Consider the following 20,735-nt stretch of genomic DNA (forward strand, 5'->3'; position numbering starts at 1 on the left):
GGGTAGGACTGAATATGGAACACTGATTCAAACCCAGATGTTTAGATCTCATTCTTGTATTTCTGGTCCACTCCCCCCATCATCAAGGAATCACACGTGTTTAAAGCGACATTTCTTATTATCCTCCAATAGAACAGAAAGAACATGGCTCATTAGAAGCTGGGGAACAATTTTTAATCACATGGCTCCCGGGGTAGAGTATAGAATGTAGAACAACTGGAATGACTATCTCAGGTTATAGGATGGATGTTACAGTCATAGAGCAAACTCCCTGAGGTATCTTCTGGGAGAACTATTGAATCACCAGCAGCAGAAGGCATTTGGCAGGAGTGGGAATAAGCTATGTCCACATGGCACCTGGAGAATGTTCCCTGAAGCACTTGGGTCAGGTCCTCCAAAAAAAAAAAAAATCTTTTTTTTTTTTTTTTAATAGTACTGGAGATTGAACTTAGGGGCACTTAACCACTGAGACACATCCCCAGATCTTTTTATGTTTTTTATTTTGGGACAGGGTCTAAGTTACCGAGGACCTCACTAAGCTGCTGAGGCTAGCTCTGAACTCACAATCCTTCTGCCTCGGGCTTCTAATTCACTGTGATTACAAGCTTGAGCCACCATCCCTTGACTACAGAATGTCTCAACCCCAGCTCTCCCTTGAAGCTCTCTGCCTGCTTCCAATTCTAGGTTCCAGAGGGTCCAGACAGAGAAGCATTTTCTTGCTCAGGACTCATGACAAGATGAGCTTGATCTGTCAAGGATCACCCTGGAAATCTGTAGCTTTAGCTCCTTTGCCACCTGTCAATCTTTCATAAGAAGGTAAATGAGGCCATGGGCCTAACCCACCTGCAGGAGCAAACCTAGGGTCTAACAATTCTCTCTGTTCAAGCCCTGGTGTTTTCTGGGCCAGACTCCACCATGCAGGGGGTAGATTGTGCTGGTAGGAGGACCCTCACTGGACCCATTTACAACCACTACATAAGAGCCTGAGTAGAGGGGACCCTCCATACTCTCTATTTAGTCATACTTCTTCTACTGAAAGCAGGGATCCCAGATCCTCTGATCATCTCCCAAAGGGACAAGCTATGAGATGTCATGACTTCTGAAACTCAATGTTACTTTTGCCAACCAATCTATGGAGCCTGCACAAATGGAAGCATCTCCTCCTCCCAGGCTACCTGAGACCCAAGATTGTGTGACAAGAATGCAGGTCTGTGCCAGATAGGACATGTGCCTGGCAAGTCTGTTTGGATGGGACTGGATTTGTGGGAAATCAAGAAATGAGATGCAGGCTGGAGGATCCTTCTTCTATCCGGTGGACTGTCTCCAAGTCTTTGCTATTGACAAACTAGTTGGTTTCACTCACATCTCAGCAACAAAAACCTGTATTTAAGTGCTAATACTAGAGCTCTGGCCTGGAGAGAACAAGTCTGGCTAGAACTCACTTTGGGAGGTGGATAGGTGGAGGATACTTGGTTGGCTGAGGCTCAGGGGTTGGGCCCGGTTCACAGCACCCCTGGCAGTGGTAAGGCAGAGCTGGCTGCCAGCTCAAGCCTCCACCCTGGATTCACTCACTCCCATCTTGGCTCAGAACTTGCTGGGTCTCACCCAACGGTTCCTCCTCCTTCAAAAAGAAGCGAAGTGGAATCTGTAGGGATAAAACAGATGGCAAAAAATGGAATTCAGGCCTTCCTCCATACCTTGCCATCATTTTCACTACCCAATGGAGGCAGCCCCACAGGATTAGGTTGGCTCCTGGGCCAATGGCCTCTGGGAACCCAACGATAGGCTCAAATCCTTTCTAATAATACCTTTTCCTTTCCTCCACCAGCAGCTCTTACCTTGAAGGGTTTGCTTATCCCCACCACAGAATTCAGATTGTTGCTATAATAACAGAGAAGAAACTGATCCTCAGTCTCAGGGATATTGCTGATGTTCATGTACACCTGAAGGGAATGATGGATAGAAATGGTCAGTTCTAGGGCGCTTCCCAGCCCTTAGGGGTAATTTATCCAGCACTCTGTTCTTTCCAGAAGGCAGGACTGTTTAGACAAGCCCACCTGCTGAAAATGTACCTGGTTGTTGCATACAATGTGTCAAAATGCATTCTACTATAATGTATAACGAATTAGAACAAATTTTTAAAAATCGTAAATAAAAAATATACCTGGTTGAGGTTGTCACTGAAGGAGATCTGGTTGTCCCTGGCCCAGACATAGGACACATAGTCATTAACATGGCGCATCCCCACCTATGGGGGAGGGAATTGGGTAGTCAGTAGTTGGGAAGGACATAGGACCTATAGAAAGGGAAGATGAGTCTCACTGATTGGGGGAAGATGGTCTTGCCATTATACTATCTTTCTTCCTTTCTTCCCTGCTAGCCCTTAGGACCTGTGAGATGGAAGACTAAGTTCTTCAGTGTCTCTGCTCAGTTCCCATGAGCCATCAGGAAGGATAGACCAGTGGCTATGGCTGGTAGGCTCCCCAATTTGCCCACACATCACCTTATATAGTCCAATCCAGTCCCAGGAGCTGCTGTGGAAGTTGGGGGTTGAGGAGTAGCTGACCAACATGTCATTCTCCATGGTGCACAAGCCATCAGGTATCATGGTGATCAGTGGGACAGTCATCAATGGTTTCAGCTACAACAGGGAGGAGAAGCAGGTTGAAATTCAGTAACACTATTCCCTCCTCTAAGGCAACTGTTCCTCACTGTGCCCTTCCAATGCAGTACAGGGAGCAGGGATACCAGAGCGGGTGGGCACAGAATTTTGTTAAGTCTGTCCCAGCAGCAGAAGATCAAAGAAGGTGAGGTTTGGATTTTGGAGTTAGACCTGAGGTTGAATTTGGCTTCCCTGCTTACTAATGGTGTGAATGTAGGGCCAAAAAGAAAGGGCCAAAAACTTGTGTGAGAAAGGGCCAAAAACTTGTCAGGGGAGTAGCTGGCCCTGCCAAGGAGAATGGGGTTGAGTGCCAGATGGGCGACACAAGGTGCCCAGTGCTAAGGGTGAAAGTGGAGGGAGAAGGGGATTTGCTGAGAGGTTTAAGAAAGAAGTCGGGCAGCTGTTCTCAGGCCTCCAAAGGTTCTGACCTAGAGGCCCAAACCCAATTTTGAGGCAGGGATGCTCTGATAAGAAAAGCTATTAAAACATGGAAGGGCACAATGATGTAGGAAAGAGAAACCAACATGAAAGCTTGAAGGCTGAGAGGGCAGCCAGCAGCTTGGAGGTCAGCACTGTCTTGGTTGTTTGTGAGATGGCAAGATACAGGGATGGAGGGAGTTCCTTCTGCAACTTGATCCAGATAGGTTTAAGACAAATAAAGGAAGTCCTACTTCACACAGTAGGTAATAAGCATAATGGAACTCATTAGTCCCAAGGGAGAGTACCAAGAGGAAACAGAAACCTATTCACAAAGGGCTTGAACATGTTTTTGACAGACAGAGCCATCAACGGCTCTGAAGAAGAGCTAGGATACCTGACCTGGGAGGGAGGGCAATCATGTCCTCCTACAGGTCTCCCCTGGGGGATTAGCTGACATTAGAATCCAGGCCTAGAGGGTTTGGGGATGTGGCCCAGCACAGTTTCTCCTCTATTGAGTGTAGGGCAGTCCAAGGGTTCACCTCTAAGTCAAAGGTGCCAGTGACAGGCTTATGGTCACTGATGCTGTACATCATGTGGCTGATGTAGCTCTTCAGAGATAGGGAGAAGTGAGTGACTGGCACATTGGGGGTAAAGGGTCTGGTCTGGGGTTGCCGTTTCAGCCTCCACAGAATGCGGTCAGTCCATGCAGGCTTGCGTCTTTTCTCACTGGAGGTGGAGAAGAATGGGGAGAGAAGAAAGGATTGGCATGACAAAAGGAATATGCTTCCACAAGCTTGCTGGAGCCCCTAACTTCAAGGTCTACCACAGGCCACAAGACCCCTTAGCCATGGACCCTCTGAATAGGCCACTTTTTTACGAATCAGATTGTGACTCAGAAACATTCCATTTCTTTTTCTGTTTGTTTTGTTTTTTGGTACAGGGGATTGAATCCAGGGAAGCTTAACCACTGAGTCACATCCCCAGCCTTTTTTCTATTTTTATTTAGAGACAGGGTCTCACTGAGTTGCTTAGGGCCTTGTTAATTGCTGAGGCTTTGAACTTGCAATCCTCTTATCCCAGCCTTCTAAGCCACTGGGATTACCGGTGTGTACCACCATGCCCAGCAAAAACATTCCATTTCAAAGGTTTGCTTCTTTCCTCAACAAAAGCAGCAGAAGATCAAAGAAGGTGAGGTTTGGATTTTGGAGTTAGACCTAAGGTTGAATTTGGCTTCCCTGCTTACTAATGGTGTGAATGTAGGAAAGAGAAGCATTTGGGGAATGCTAACTAGATGCCTATAATCAATATCATTATCATTCACCATTTGTAATTTCCCCAAACATTTAGTAAATGGTAGAGCCAGGACTCAAGGCTCCAGGCAGCATGTCCACAGAGTACATTCTCTTCACCACTAACTCACCCCTCTTAGGCCTCAGCTTCCTCATCTGCAAAATGGAAATAATAGTTGTTACCTCACAAGGTTGCTAAGATAATTAAATGACTGAAAGTGCATAAAATGTTTAGCACAATATTTGGTACAAAATAAATTCTCCACAACTTTGGCTAAAGCAGGAGGACTGCAAGTTTAAGGCCAGCCTCAGCAACTTAGCAAGATCTATCTCCAAAAAAAAAAAAAAAAAAAAGTACTAGAGATGTAGCTTAGTGGTAAGAGCACCTCTGGTTTAATCCCCAGTACCAAAATAAACTTTCTGCAGACCTTGGCCATTGTGATTCTTTGTTCTCAAGTCAATTGAGGGGCTGGGGTTCTAACTTATTGGTAGTACATCCAGTACAGGTGAGGCACTGGGTTCAATCTTCAGCACCTCATAAAAATAAATAAATAAAATAAAGGCATTGTGTCCACCTACAACTAAAAAAAAAAATTAAGTCAATAGAGAGACCTACTACTCTTCACTTATCAGTCCCTGAGAAACATGCCCTGACACAAAGTACTTTCCTCCCCTAGGTAACTGAAGTCAAAGATGGTCTCTGAGCCCTTACTCAGCCCAGCCCAAGCAACTACTGAGTTGTTTGCTAAGGCCAGTTGAGCCCCCAAGCCCTGATCTCCAAATGGAGACCTTGATTCCAGAAATGTTTTGGGGGTAGGAAAGGAGAGAGATAGCTATATCTGGGTACCTCCCCTTTAGTGGATAATCATTTTTCTTGAATAAAAACCCTAGAGTAGTAGAGCCTGATCAGATGACTCCCTACTTTTAACACCTTTAAAAAACTGGTGGTGGCACATGACTGTAATCCCAGCTACTCAGGAGTCTAAGACAGATGATCACAAGTTCAAGACCAGTCTCAGCAACTTAGTGAGATCCTGTGGTCAAATAATATAAAAAGGACTTGGGTAAAGCTCAGTACTAAAGCCTGTCATGTGGAAGGTCCTGGGCTTAATCCCCAGTACTATAAAGACCTTTAAGGAGTCTTCATTGCCTCTAGAATAAAGTATCCAAGTTGGTCCTTCAATGGGCTCAGGAGATTGACTTCGCCTGTACTACCTCGTCTCCCACTTTCCCTACACACATTCTACCCTGGCAACTCTCTCAAGCCTCTGGACCTTTGTGCTCATTTTTTTCCTACCTGGTATACCCTTCTTCACAAGGGAGAGTCCCAATTTCAACACTGCCTGTGATAAACTACCCCGACCTCACTTTCTGCATCCAAAGTATTTTATGCCAGTACTTACACAAGTACATTATATTGTAATTTTCTGTTTTCTAGTTAGCACATGACTTAGAGTGTTAACTCTAAAAACAAGGACTTGCTCTTAGAGCCTCCCGTGTATCTTCAGCATTAGTATAGACCCTGGCACATGGGTACTCATTGATTGTGCAACTGCAAAATGACAAATTCAATTTCTCTCCTTGAAATACTTATCCACATTCAAGGCCCTGAGTTTGGGCCTTCCTTGGCTCTGAAAAAAAAAAAAAATACACCCATCTAATCTTTTTTTTTTTTTTTTTTAAAGAGAGAGAGAGAGAGAGAGAGAGAGAATTTTTTAATATTTATTTTTTAGTTTTCGGCGGACACAACATCTTTGTATGTGGTGCTGAGGATCGAACCCGGGCCGCACGCATGCCAGGCGAGCGCGCTACCGCTTGAGCCACATCCCCAGCCCGACCCATCTAATCTTTATTTTTGGCAGTGCTGGGCAATGCAGACACTCTATCACTGAGCCACATCCCCAGCTCTATCCATCCAATCTTAATGTATACAGTCCCATATATTCATAATCACTTCGAAACACTATTTTTGTATCTTGCTTTATTCAATTACTTTTTTGGGGGGGGGGGCAGTACTGGGGATTGAATCCAGGAATGTTTTACCACTGAGCTATATTATCCAGCTTCTTTTACTTTAAGACAGGGCCTCACTAAGTTGCCCAGTCTGACTTCAAATGTGTGATCCCCTTGCCTCAGCTTCCCAAGTTCCTGGGATTACAAGTATGTACTACCATGCCTTCTTGCTCAATTACTATTTTAATATTTGTGTGTTTGGTACTGGGGATTAAATCTAGAGCCTTGTGCATGATAGGCAACGCTAGACCACTGAGCCACATCCCCAGCTTTTTATTTTGAGAGAGTACTCATTGATTGTACAACTTCAAAACGACAAAATGCTCAGGCTAGCCCTGAACTTGTGATCTTCCTGCCTTAGCTTCCCCATTGGTAGAAATACATTTGTACACTACCAAAATCAGATCAATTATTATTAAAAATAAACATTTCCAGGGCTGGGAATATAGCTCAGTTGGTATAGTGCTTGCCTCTCATGCACAAGCCCTGGGTTCAATCCCTAGTACCAATAAATAAATAAATAAATAAATAAATAAATAAAAAATTTCCAGTCATGTAAGCAGCAATAGCCTTCCAGCAATTGAGGAGGATAGCATCATGGTGAACTCAAGACTCCAGAATCAGACAAGCAATAGGAGAGTTCTATGCTGGTTATTCAGAGTTATGTGCCCTTAGGCAAGTGAATTCACCTCTCTACACCTCAGTTTCTTCAACTCTAAGATGGAGTGACAACAGAACTTACTTCAAAGACCAATCATGATGATTAGAGATTAAAGCACATCAAGAGAGTGGTCAAGAAGCATTAACTCTGGATAAACCACAGTCTGCGTGTTGGATCTTTGCATCATTTCCAGACTTGGAAGAGTGTTCAGAGGTTACTGAACATTGATTGCATTCCCATTCTAGGGACTAAATGCCTAGCAATGCTTAAAACCCTAGTAATGAACTATACTAATGTACATTCTGTCATTCAAAGCATCCCCACTGTCCAACTTCCCTGTAATGGTTAACAGTCAGATCTGTTGTCCCATTGGGATCTTTCCCAAATTCTGACCACAGTCTGTCTCTCCTGCCTGTCCCTTTTTTTCATGAGCTGGTCCAGGCTCATCATTGGGTACCTGTATTGTTCATTATTTCTATCAAGATTTACTATATGTCAGGCAACTGAGGGAAATGATACATAGGATTGGCAAGAGTTTTCTTTCTTTCCTTCTTTATTATTATTTTCATGGTACTGATGTTTGAATCCAGGGGTACTCTACCACAGAACTACACCCCCAGTCTGTTTTATTTTTTGATCAAGTTAAGTTGCTGATGATGGCCTTGAACTTGCCATCCTTCTGCATCAGCCTCCTGAGTTGCTTGGATTATAGGTGTATGCCATCACTCCCGGTGAGTTAAAAAAATTTTTTTACGTTTATTTTTTAGTTGTAGTTGGACACAATACCCTTATTTTATTTATTCTTATATGGTGCTGAGAATCAAACCCAGGACCTTGTGTGTGCTAGGCAAGCACTCTACTGCTGAGCCACAACCCCAGCACCCCCATTTTTTTTGGTGGTGCTAGGAATTGAACTGAGAGCCTTGTACATGGTAGGTAAGTACTCTACCACTCAGCCATACCCGCAACCCACATAGATGGCTTTTAAGTGTCTCACTAAACTCTGAGCCATAGTTAACCCATCAGGCACTTAATGTTTCTGGGACCCAAGACTTAATGAGATTTGATCATAATATCTTCTGCTTATTGCCTGTGGAGAGGCTGTCTGTATTAATAACGGCAACTGTAACAAAACCCTAGTGCAATCCCTGACTCTAACAGCATTTCCTGCCTGCCCTGCCCTCAGCTCTTTCACCCTCCTGTAATAGAGCTGATCTCGTTTCTCATTACATCTTGGCTCAGGGACATTGTAGTGGCTTGTCAAAGCTACATATCATGCCCTGCATACAAGTCACCCATAGTCATTTTGTACACCCAGATAGGCCAGGATCTCTGATGAGTCAGTCTCCCCTCAGGCATCTCTTATCAGTGCTGCAGACCTGAGTGCCTGCCCCTCTTCCTACTGTCAACCTTGTTAACTCCTTCAAGGTACTCTCTTTAGCCAGGTACAGTGGTATATGTTAATAATCCCAGTGATTGAGAGACTAAGGCAGGAGGATTGCAAGTTCAAGTATATGCTAATAATCCCAGTGATTTGAGAGACTAAGGTAGGAGGATTGCAAGTTCAAGGCCAGCATAGACAATTTATTAAGATCTTGTCTCAAAATTAAAAAAAGAAAAAATGGGGGAGGGTTGTGGGGATGTGGCTCCTTGATAGAGCACTTGGTAAAGTAAGACCTGGGTTCCATTCCTAGCACCACAAAAAAAAAAAAAAAAAGATATTTTTCTTGACAAATGTGATCAAACCTCACTAGCTACAGCTGCCAGTCTCCTTTGGCATTTCCGTAGCGTTCTAGAAACCTCCTGGCTAACTCCTGGGCTTCATAGCATTTGTCTAGATCTCCCTGATAGACTGATTTAATTACCATGACTTTTCCTTTTGTCCTTTCAAATACATGTTAGGCACTGCCTCATATCAGGGGTATCACAAATCAGATTCACTCTCTGGTCTTTGGGCATTCATAGGAAATAAGAAAAGCAAACTGCATCTTAAATGCACTATTAAGGCTGGGTGTGGTGGCATACCTGTAATCCCAGCAACTGGGGAGGCTGAGGCAGGCAAGAGTTCAAAGCCAGCCTCAGCAAAAGCAAGGTGCTAAGCAACTCAGACCCTGTCTCTAAATAAATAAAATCCAAAACAGGGCTAAGGAGGTGGCTTACTGGTTGAGTGCCCTGAGTTCAATCCCTGGTACCACCCCCCCCCCGAAAAAAAAAAAACATTAAAAAAAAAGAATTATGCTAAGGACCAGGTATGGTAGCACACACCTGTAATCCTAGCAGCTGGAGATGTGGCTCAGTGGTTAAGTGCTTCAGGGTTCACTTCCTGATACTCCCCACTGCCCCCACACACCAAAAAAAAAAAAAAAAAAAAAGCTAAGGGATGCAGGTAAAGCCATCTTCTTATTTTTTTAATGTTTTTTTAAGTTGTAGATGGACACAATATGCTTCATTATTTATTTATCTATCTATCTATTTATTTATTTATACTTGGTGCTGAGGATCGAACCCAGGGCCTCATGCATGCAAGGCAAGTGCTCTCCACTGCCCCATCTTCTTATTTTTAGATACTAGGAACTGAAACCAGATGGGCTTTTACCACTGAGCCACATCCCCAGCCCTATTTATATTTTATGTATTTATTTATTAGAGACTTGTGATCCTTCTGCCTTAGCCTCCTGAGTTACTGGGATTATAGGTATATGCCTGACTGGCAAAGCCTTTTGCACAATAACTAGTAAATAGTTAGTGCTTAACAATGTCATTCACAATAAGTAATAAAGTATCTACCTTGTCCTTATTAAGTATTTGCTGTCCTGACTCCGCCCTCTCTTTTGCTGTTGCTGGTCCTCGAACTGGCTATGCACTTGCTCTGCCAGAGTTATACCCCAGTCCTTAGCTATGAATTCTGAGGTATGAGAGGTTAGAGGAAAGCATTATGGAGTCTAGATATTTAGGTATGAACTGCAGCTCACTCAATAGCTGAGCCACTTGGGGGCTTTTACCATATTTGAACCTATCTACCTTGTCAGATCCTGCCAACTACTGCAGCCCAGACCCAGTCACTTGGTTGTCTCCTATGGTACCCTAGGGGAAGGAGGGAAAGGGGTGCTTGGCCACAGGGCAAGTGAAGTGTTGACTTTCTTTTTTTCTTTACAGTGCTGGGATCAAACCCAGGACTTTGCAAATGGTAGATATGCACCCTACCACTAAGCTGTATCTCTAGCCTGCAAGTGAAGTTTTGAAGTCCAGTGGTAGAGGTTCTGACCTCCAAGACCCCAGCCAATTCCACTAAGGCCATACAGCTTCCATTTTGGTTCTCATTTCCAATGGATGGCTGCAGAGAATGGCAGTCTCTTTGAAGCTGTGGTGCTGCCAGTCAGCCAGAGCCTTTTTTCTTTTTTAAATACTTTTTTTAATTGTAGACAGACATAATACCCTTATTTTATTTGTTTTTATTAGGTGCTGAGGATCGAACCCAGACCCTCACCTATACAAGGCAAACGCTCCCCCAACTAAGCTACAACCCCAGCCCAGAGCTGGTACCAATCAATCCCTGGTAAGACTGCCCTCTTACCTCCTTTTCTGCCTGCTCTTTTGTCCAGGCTGGGCTCTGTCTGCAGTGTTCACTGCCTCTTCTTGTGTGATCATGGCCCCACCCCATCTTGCTTCACACTCCTGAAATAGCTCACCCTCTCTCCCTTTCTTGGTGAGAACATTCTGGCTTGGCCATACCACTTCCAGAATCATGCCTGGAGTTCTATCTTTTGCTCTGGTCTGCTGTGGAGATAACCTGTTCACTCCTTAACTTCCAGGAAACTGGGCTGCCCTGCAAGCAACTTCTACCTGCCTCATAAGACACTCCTGCTAAAAGGAATGAAGAAGCTGCTCCAGTGAAACAAATAACCTCAAAGTGTGTAAGGGGTTCTTTTCTTCAAAGAGATAAGTCCATGCCCTAAATTGGGTTAAGGAACTATTTCCAGATTGCTTTTTTGCCCCTCTGACTAATTCTATTTGGTAGTTACCTGGTCCCTTCTCAGTTTCTTAGAAAGGAATTCAGTAAAACTACCACCTGAAGACATGAATCTCAAAATAACAATTGCAGTATACTGTTATAATCCCTATTTTATGGATGACAACACTGAGGCTTAAACCTTTTTAGAGACTTTGACCTTGCTCAAACTCATATCCTGGCAAAGGCGGTACTGTACAGTGCAACACTACATATACTGTTTCTGTATTGTTTCCCATGAAATTCTCCACTGTTTATCTCCTCACATAGGAACTGGCCTGCTCACAGGTTGGGGAAGGAATGCTTAATGCTAGTAACTGGTAATTGGCTGAACCAAGTTTTCTGCAAGCTGCCTGGGGACGAGAAGGCCCTAGAAAGAGAAGGCAAGGACTCCCAGAGTATTGAAATACACTCCCTCCTAAGTCAGGGCAGACTCCACCCTTTCCTCCCACCCTTCCTCCCCGCTCCCCTTGTGAGCACTGGCTTTCCTTCCTGCTCTCCCTGAGGACCATCTGCATCAGCTTCCACTGTCAGCAGGCAGTGCCTCATGTGGGAGGTAGGAGGTGTCTCTCCTGAGGTGATGGCTGGGTCTAGTTCTGCTTTCCTAATTCTTCTATTCTGGGCAGCTCCCACAGGCACTGGGACTGACATAATTTGGGCACCCATTTCCTCCTCACCTGGTGTCATAGTTGTTGGAGTTCCTATCAAACTTGTAGGTGGGTGGGAAGAGCAGAGGGCCCTCCTGGAACTCCCTGAGCAGCGGGTCATGTCTCTTGGCAATGGTGAGCTGCAGATGAAGACACAGTCCTCATCTCTCCACAGTCTTGACCCAGTGGCTCAGCCCCATATTCCATTTTCTCACTGCCCCAGTGGCTACCTCAGTGGCCCACCCCAACACCCAGGGAGCAGGTCAATCCTGACCCCACAGGCCCAGGGGAGGCAGATGCCAGCTACTTCCTAGTCCTTGGACTATAGGAAGCAGGCTTTGAATTCCACCTATCTGGAAGTTACTAGTAGGTTTATGTCAGAAGGAAACCTGGGATAGCCATGGTTCCCCAAAGGAGTGATATTGCATCCTCTAGGGGGCAAATAAGGCTGGGGCAAGGAAAGACAACAGGGATATGAGTGGGCTAGGAATGCAAGGACATGCAAGGTGTGTGATTATAGGGCCATGGCAGGCCAAAGGACTTCTGGCTCTCTATTCTAGAGCACATGAGCCTCCTCCAGGCAAAGATTAGGCACTGAAAAGATGGCTGTCCCACCCCAGGTGTGAAGCCCTGCTAGCCAAGACTCACCTCCCCAACTGCTGGCTGTCTACAGAGGGGGGTGGGGGTGGGAGGAGACCACCCCCCAGGGAATCTGAGCAAAGTTCTCTGTAGAGTATATATGGACCTCCACATGGGCTCAGATTAGATACCTGCTCTTTCTCCCACAGGTCACTGTAGCACTGATTTTTTATGGATTGCCGAACAAAGTGCAACCCAAAATCCTCGATCCGGAAGTTCATGTCTCCGAACCAGAGAATGAGGCTTCAGAAAGAAAGGAGGGCAGCTTGAGGGTTTGAACAAGGTGAGCAAATGGAGAGCAACAGGTGGCATGGGTCTGCTCAATACAAGGGGGTGCTACAGAGTAGAAAGCTTCGGGGGTAAATGAAAAGCCAGATGCTAGACGATCAGGCCAAGACAAAGATATGCGGGGTCAAGCAGGACCTCTTTTTTTCAGGGGCCTTCTACTGCCAAGCTACATACCCAGCCTTTTTTTCAATTTTGAGACAGGGTATTGATAAATTGCTTAGGACCTCACTAAGTTGCTGAGGCTGGCTGTGAATTCGTAATTCTCCTGTCTCAGCCTCTCAGGTGTGTGCCACTAGGCCAAGCTAGTAGAACTATTCTAGATTATCATCATTCAAGCTGAAAAGACCAATCTAGGGGAGCATATGGCAAATATGGAGCAGACTCTGGCCCTCCCTTCCTCTTCCTCTATTGGCTATCAGGTCAGGCTGAAAAACAGCCCTCCTGGTAACCTCAGGGACCCCAAGCTTCTTGATCTGGGATGTTTAGAAATGTGCAGGGTTTCCAGGCAGAACAGAGGGGCTGAAGGAAGGGGACCTCAGGCAGGCAAAACTGGGTGGGACAGCAGATGAGAAATCAGCAGAAGGGGGAGAGAGGGTGGGAGATAAAGCACTACTGACTGGCTGGGGGTAGATGATGCTAGCCTGGGTTGGTGTAAGGGAGAGGGCAGGGGTGACAGTTTGCAGCTCCAGGCTCACTCATGGTCCAGGATGTTGGGGATTTTATGTCCCTCAAAATTCTGCATCTCTAGGATCCGGTCAAAGTGCTCCAGTCGCTGGTCATTGTTGGCCACATGGGGAGGCAGGTGGCAGTTGATGATGCTGACATAGTAGCCATACAGTTTCAGGCAGATGATGACTCCCCCTTTGTTCCCCTGGTAGGAGAGGTGGAAAGAAGGGTGGGAAGCTACTCTGGGTAGCTTTTCCCATCCTAGACCCAAGGGGAGATAGTCTCACCTCCTCCAGAGGTAGACATGCAGATTCCCAGTGTAATCTCTCCACTCAGAGAGCCCAGTCCACCCAGCCAGGGGTCTTAGAGATGCCCATCCCCTGAGGTATGAGAATGAATATGCAAGGTGCTGGGCTGGATGGGGCACCAGAATTCACCAGGATTCACTTTATTTTCTCTTTCTTCTGTCCAGTTCTAAAGCTCTTAGCTCTCCCAGTTCATGCCTCACATAACAGCTCAGTCCTTACCCAGTACCCGTAAAAGCCAGTAGGAGTGGTTTTTGTAGAGAGGATCTGGATGTAGGGCAAATGTTGATACTTGGCAAACACCAGTAAGAGGAGTCCCTGCATGCGGACATAGGAGATCTGCAGGAGAGGGCAAAGGTCATTTATTAAACTACACACACCAAGTTCATCCCTGGCAGACCTGGGGCTAGGGGCTCTAGAAAGCCCCAAGCCCCACACAAAACCCTAACCTGGGGTCTATGGTATGCAAGTTTAAGACTCAGACTTTCACTCCTTTCCATTCTTTCCCCCAGCTACCAAATGGTGCATTCTGGGAGCTGAAGTTTTAGCTTTTGCTCCTGGTCCTGGAGGTGGAAAGGAGAGAAGATAAGGCTGCCAGAGTACCCTACTATCAGGAGGGCACGAATCTTCAGTCCCAGCCCCACACATGCCTAGATAATCCTCTCACTGATGCTGACCTGAGATTCTTTGGGTACCTGGATGTCTCTCATCCTATTTTCTCATTGATAAAGCAAGAATAATATTACATCATAGAAGCTGTGGAGGTCATCTGATAGCTATTCTCTTTTTGTTCAAGAATTTTTTAAAAGTAAATGCAGGGAAGGAATATGAGAGATACTTCTAGAGTGCCAGAAACATTTTGTTTTAGGTTTTTTTTTTTTAATTTTTATTTTTTAACCAGGAGTTGAACCAAGGCATGCTTAACCACTGAGGAACATCCCTAGACCTTTTTATTTTATCTTATTTTAAAATTTTTTGTTTTCATTAGTTATACATGACAGTAAAATACATTTATGCACTTTGATATATCATACATAGAGGGGATATAATTTCTCATTTTCTGAGTATACATATTGTAGAATCATTATTGGCATGCAGTCACACATATACATAAAGTATTAATGTCTGTTTCATTCTACTATCTTTCCTATTCCCACATCCCTTCCCCTCTCCTCCCTTCACTTCCCTTTACCTAATCTAAGGTAACACTATACTAGCCCTTTTTATTTTAAGACAGGATCTCCCTAAGTTCCTTGGACCTTGCCAAGTTGCTGAGGCTGGCTTTGAACTTACGATCCTCCTCCCTCGGCCTCCTGATCCACTGGGGTTACAGGCACGTGCCACCACACCCAGCTAACATTCTGTATTTTGATTTAGCTGATGGTAATACAGGTATGCGTACTCACGTAAAAATTCACCAAAATGTATAATCATTTCTGCACACATTCCTGTACACATTCTCACTCAGTTAAAAAACCCTAAGGAAAGGCTATAAAAAGTAAACTATAGATTGTGTATAGTCAGACATTCATAAAGGTAATGCACAGGGGAGGACAGTAAGTACAGAGGACATGTACTCTCAGGTTGGGGAGAATTACTAACATCTACTGAAGTACTTCATATCTCTTTGCCAACTTTCTAAGTAATCATTGTCCTTGCTTTGCAGATATGGGACTTAGATTCAGAGAAGCTAAGGAACACGCAGGACTTTTCCAGGATTGCCAAAATACCCATCATATGTGGCTGCAGGAGAGGGGTGGGAATGGGTCACTGCCAGTGACCTTCTCTCTTAGGTTCAGGCTGTCTACACCCACCACCCGAGTAGCTGTTTCCGGAGCATGAGGTGCAGAGGCCAAGGAGGAAATCCCCGGGTGGGGAGCGTGTACTGGAGCCTTCCAGGAATTATGAAACTTGATCCCGCAGGCCAGGAGCCCTAACTCAGTGGAGGAGTCAAAGCGGTGGAACCCCCAACTCAGGAGTGAGCAAGAGAGGAATCAGAACCTGAAGCTGCTGCAAATGGAGTATATATGACAATATAAGTAAGGACAGGGGTAGACTATGAGGCGCTGACTCCCAGGGTCAGGACAGCAGCCAAGAAACCGATAAAGATTCAGGAAAGATTCAGCTTCAATCCTAGCCCACAGAGCATGTTTGGCCCACTAAGTTTCACCAAAATGAAGAGGCTACTTTTTGTGAAGAAGCAGCAGGAAGTAGGGGGCAGGGAGGATGGAGTGGGGGCAGGATAGGATCAAACTGGAAGAAAGGGTGGGACCATGGGGAAAAACAGGAGGCTTCTAGAGGAAGTTGCAGTTGGAGGAAATGAAGTAGGAGGAGCTGAAGAAGGGACTGACAGGAGGTGGCTGGGAGCCCTGGAACAGCAAAGGAATTAGTCCCAGGCTTCTCCACCTATGACTGTCAAATCCATACTTGAAGAACAGGCTGTAAACAAGGCTTGCCTGTCTACCTGTATTCATGCCTAGAGGAAGGAGAGGCATCCATTTTGAGTGCCTGCCTTCAGGCTGGCCTCCCAACCTAAGGAGAGCACATGGGTGGAATGGGTTGTATCCCTGCCACAAGCTGAGCTAATTTCCTTGGCTTAATTCCATCATACCAATCCCTTGCCAGTTAGCCAAGGCACAAGGAGGCTTGTAGTCTTGAGAAGGGAGTGGGTAATAAGAGAATGGGTTCTGCCCTCTGTGAGGAGTTGACTCCAAGACTGCAGGAAGAGGTCTCTAGATAGATTTGGAGGGAAGCAAGGCTAAGTTGCTGGCATTTTCTAGCCTATGCAGGAAGTCTAAGCCTTATAGTCCCTTTTCCTTGAAAGGACACAAACCTTTTCTCTAGCACTCTCAGGCAATTGAGGGTCACAGAATTCATTCATTTTTCTTTCTTTCTTTTGGCAGTAATGAGGACTGAACTCAGAGTTTTGCATATGTGAGGCAAGTGTTCTACCACTTAGCCACATCTCTTCACAGGTAACAAAATTAATTCTGAAAAATGACAGCTACTCAGAGGAGGGAACAGAGAGAATTCTGGCATTTTCAGAAGCTGTGATCTAGGTGCTTTGAAAGGGAACATGTTTCAGGTGTGCAAGGCAGAAATAAGAACAGCAACCTAAAGCCTTCCTATGGATTCTCCCAAAATATACTGGTTTCTTAGATCAAGAGCCTTTTCCCCCACACCTATCTCCCCTCTCTTAATCTGTAGGCCCCTGGGAATCTGACATATATGTCTCTTATAAAATCAGAGGACTCCTTCTGATATTAGTAGGTTAGCCATGGGATACCTGTCAGTCTTAGAGCTCACTAGTATAGCAACAAAATGTAGTAGTTAGAACATGGATGATGAAGTTTGGACCTGGATTCAGGTCCCAAATAGCCCATGTGATTCCTTAATTCACTCCTTCCTGTTGTCCTTTGTTCCTCCCTCCCTACCTTCCTGTTCTGTGCTGAAAATTGAACCCAGGGCCTCATACATGCTAGGCAAGCACTCTACTGCCAAGGTATATCCCAATCCCTTTTTTATTTAGAGATAGAGTCTTGCAAGGCTGGCTTTGAACTTGAGATTCTCTTGCCTCAGCCTCCTGAGTAGCTGGGATTACAGGCATGTACCACCTTACCTGGCTAGCCCATGTGATTTCTGCGCTTTAGCTTTATCTGTAAAACAACCCCATCTCAAGAGTTGTTCAGATTTTTTTTTTTCCTTTGTGGTGCTGGGGACTGAACCCAGGGCTTTGTGCATGTGAGGCAAGCACTCTACCAACTGAGCTATATCTCCAGCCCAAGTTGTTCAGAGTTTAAAATAAAGTATGTAAAGAGTTTATTTATTTATTTTAAAGAGAGAGAGAGAGAGAGAATTTTAATATTTATTTTTTAGTTTTTGGCAGACACAACATCTTTGTTTGTATGTGGTGCTGAGGATCAAACCTGAGCCACACGCATGCCAGGCGAGCGTGCTACCGCTCGAGCCACATCCCCAGCCCAAGAGTTTATTTATAATGTGCTGAGCACAATGGTGCACACCTGCAATGCCAGTGCCTTGGGAGGCTGGGGCAGGAGCATCACAAGTCCAAGGCCAGCCCTGGCAACTTAACAAGACCCTCAACAACTCAGGGAGACCCTGTCTCAAAATAAAAAGGCCTGGGGATGTAGCTCAGTGATAAAGTCTCCCAGGGTTCAATCATCAATACCAAAAAAAAAAAAAAAAAATTCTATAATTACTAGCAATTATTAACTCAGAGATTTTAGTCTGGGAAGTGAGTAGAGTGTGCAAGGGTGGGCACTGAGGTATTAATAAGCCCTGCTGTTCCTCCACTAAGAAATTTCCCAAGGTGACAAACATTTAGGTGTGAAACTAACCTCTGGAGTCCTAGCTTATATCTAGGTATCTTGGAAAGGCAAAGACAGGCAGGAGCCCCGGGGAGTCAGAAGCACAATTTTAATAAATGAGAAAAAGCATGAAAGGTTGAGTAGGTGTAAGAGGAATACATCAGAACATTTGGGGATCAGAGGAGGTGAGACACATTTCTTAATTGCCCATGAACTTGTATGTTACCTTAATGAAGTTGAGAGGGGAAAGTACATCCATGAAGAAACTGCTCCATGGGTCTTCAAAGGCAGTGTCAGAAAGGCGGCTTATGATCCCAGAGTTCATTTCCTGCAAACTGACCATCCCAGGTTAGAAACTCATTCCCTAGCCTGAAGAATACTGCCTCTGTCATAGTCATTCAGTACTGCCCCAGCAGACTTTCAAGTTCTGGGTTCTGATGAGCATGATTTCTCTTTCTCCCAGCTGTCCTGTTACTGATGTTCAACCCTTGGCGATTGCCGACCCCGGATAAGAAACATGAAACTGGCTCCAATGAGGCTTAAAGTTCTTTACCTTTAGATTCCAGAGTAAGGGAGGACAGGTTACAGAAACTCCCCAGAGAGAGAGAGAGGAATGGGTAAAGGAGCCCTGAAGACACCTACCCAATAATATATATGTCCAGATTCATATCTTGTTTGTTCAGCTGAAGCAGGTCACTGAGGTCTAGAGGGGGTGCTGCTGAGGCTACATTCCACGTCACAACATGTACACTGTGGAAGGGATGAAAAGAGAAGTCATGGAGAAATGGGGGTTAAGACCTTGTCAAGATAATGGATGGGGTCTAGGCATGCTAATAGCTGCATCATAATCCATTGCAGTAATAATGGAAAATGTGTTTCTATGTCTTCTGGTGGTAGCAAAATGAACAAAGAACTACATAAGCTCTTCATCTTCATTTTTGTTCCCTGAAGCAGGAATCTCTGCTCTGAACTGGCTCTTCCATACAGGCCCAGAGCTGTGCATACCTAGCAACACTGCCACTGCTAACAGCAGAGATGACAAAGAGAACTCAAAGACTTTTAGTCAGGGGAAGAGATGAGGGGCACTGAATAGCCAGCCATTTATTAATCCATCAGCTCCTTCAGCCATCCATGCTTCAGCAATCATCAATGGCTCAGTCAGCAACTTCCTATCCCCACTCCTCAACCAAGGGGTTCCTAAGATCACCAGGAAAATCCTGGGAGTTCAACTGTACCTGGTGATAAGCCTCATGATTATAAAGACAGGGAAATTTAAAAAACAACAGAGATAACACCACATTCCCTTCCTTGCTCCTTCCTAACAAATTCATGGAGCACAACAATCTTGCCAAGCCCATCAGGGAGCCTAAGGAGAAGCTTCTAAATAACAGGTTTCTCAACATCTCTCTATAAACTACCCTCTCTTGAAAAAGTCATCAGCTGGTTAACATTCTCCATCTCAGCTCCATAAGAATTCCAGGGAAACAAGAGAACTATATCAGTGGCTCTCAAAAACACTACATCCCATCAGAAGCTCAAAGGAGGTAAAGAAATCTCTTAAAGGGAAGTTACAGCAACATTCCAAGGATGCCCAGACTGTGCTAAGTACAGAGCAAGCAGGAACTGCAGACCCTGCAGAGACCAAGAACAGCCACCAAGCCTCCTGTGAATCCCAGGAACACTGTGAGTATGAATACCTTCAGCAGTTAAAGATCTGGAATGGGGGTAGGGGTTAAGAGGGGTAGATGGAAGAGAAAGGCAGGTTGTTCCAAAACATCTGTTCTCCACCAGACCCTGTTCTTAGAACATGACTTGAAGAAATTCTTGGCCAGCTTAAAGCTATGAACATAAAATACAAAACCCTCTCTATGAAAATAAAATACAAAACCCACATTCTCAAGAACTTTGAGATTATATACTTGAATTGTTTATTATCTCCCCCTGCTGTTCAACAAAGGATTAAGGAAGGCAAAGCCTCCTGTTTTCCCAGGGACTTGTTCTAAGTGGATGAAGAACAAAATTCTTGTCCCCACTCTTGATGATTAGCAGCAAATCCATGCATCGTGACTTACACTACGTGGTGATTAGCTTTGTTCCTCCTGAAAGAGCAAGCATAAGACCAGGCTTCACTTCACTAAAAGATCTTACCTAAATCTGATTTCGGATTTCCGGAGGTCATAATGGGATCAGGCAGATCCCATGGTCTATGTGCTGATGACAAGCAGGATCAAGATTTCTACCCTAGAACTGAGTGGCAAATGCCTTAGTATGTCCTTAATTAGCCCAACACAGCTGTCTGTCTGCTCCAAAAACCAACAGGGCACATGAATGGGAAGCCCCTGCAGGAGCGAGCTCGACCGTCTACGTTGAGAGGACGTGCGAGGCTCGGACCCAATCTATTCCATTGGACACTGGCCTAATAGAATTTGAGAGAGCCTCCGAATCAAGCCAGTCGTGTAGCTCTGGCCTCTTCCTTCCTGCTCTGGTTCCATCCCCTAAGCCCGCAGTCCCGATTGGGTTGAAAGCAACAATCCCCTGCCGGAGCGGGCCGACCTGCTCCCTTGCGTCCTTCTCACCTAAGCTTCTCTCTTTTCTTCCCAGGCATCTTCCGCAGGTTCAAGGCCGCCATCCCCACGCTATGACCAGGCGGGCTCGCGTCTCCTTTCCCCAGCAGATCCCAGCCAGGGAAGCCCCTCTAGAGGCTGATCTTGCTCTCTCCGGGTTGTTTTTCTTCCGGATTCTGACCGTCCGCCTCGGCTTCCGTAGGAGGCGGATCTTAATACGCCAAGGGCTCCGGGTGGTGCCGTC

The 20,735-nt window shown here is 45.3% G+C and overlaps 1 protein-coding gene across 2 annotated transcripts; it reads right to left on the minus strand.

Moving 5' to 3' along the window:
- Positions 1-152: 152 nt before the first annotated feature.
- Inpp5k (inositol polyphosphate-5-phosphatase K) lies at positions 153-20,709 on the minus strand. Of its 2 annotated transcripts, XM_046446912.2 has the most exons (12): positions 20,504-20,709; positions 18,570-18,677; positions 18,154-18,262; positions 13,822-13,938; positions 13,324-13,499; positions 12,472-12,583; positions 11,732-11,841; positions 3,622-3,808; positions 2,504-2,641; positions 2,165-2,248; positions 1,839-1,943; positions 153-1,645 (listed from the first exon to the last, which is right to left on the minus strand). In XM_046446912.2, exons 1-12 carry the CDS (start codon positions 20,554-20,556, stop codon positions 1,565-1,567), a joined length of 1,380 nt encoding a protein of 459 aa, XP_046302868.1. In that variant the 5' UTR covers positions 20,557-20,709; the 3' UTR covers positions 153-1,564. The 2 variants fall into 2 exon arrangements, with proteins under 2 accessions (XP_046302868.1, XP_058436059.1); XM_058580076.1 differs by lacking the exon at positions 20,504-20,709 and having other exon boundaries at positions 18,154-18,255; positions 18,570-18,669.
- Between the last annotated feature and the right edge of the window lie 26 nt (positions 20,710-20,735).

This window comes from Marmota monax, unplaced genomic scaffold (genome assembly GCF_021218885.2).
Source record: "Marmota monax isolate L192 unplaced genomic scaffold, Marmota_monax_Labrador192_F-V1.1 WCK01_AAM20220418_F8-fsc00138, whole genome shotgun sequence".
Lineage (NCBI taxonomy): Eukaryota > Metazoa > Chordata > Mammalia > Rodentia > Sciuridae > Marmota > Marmota monax.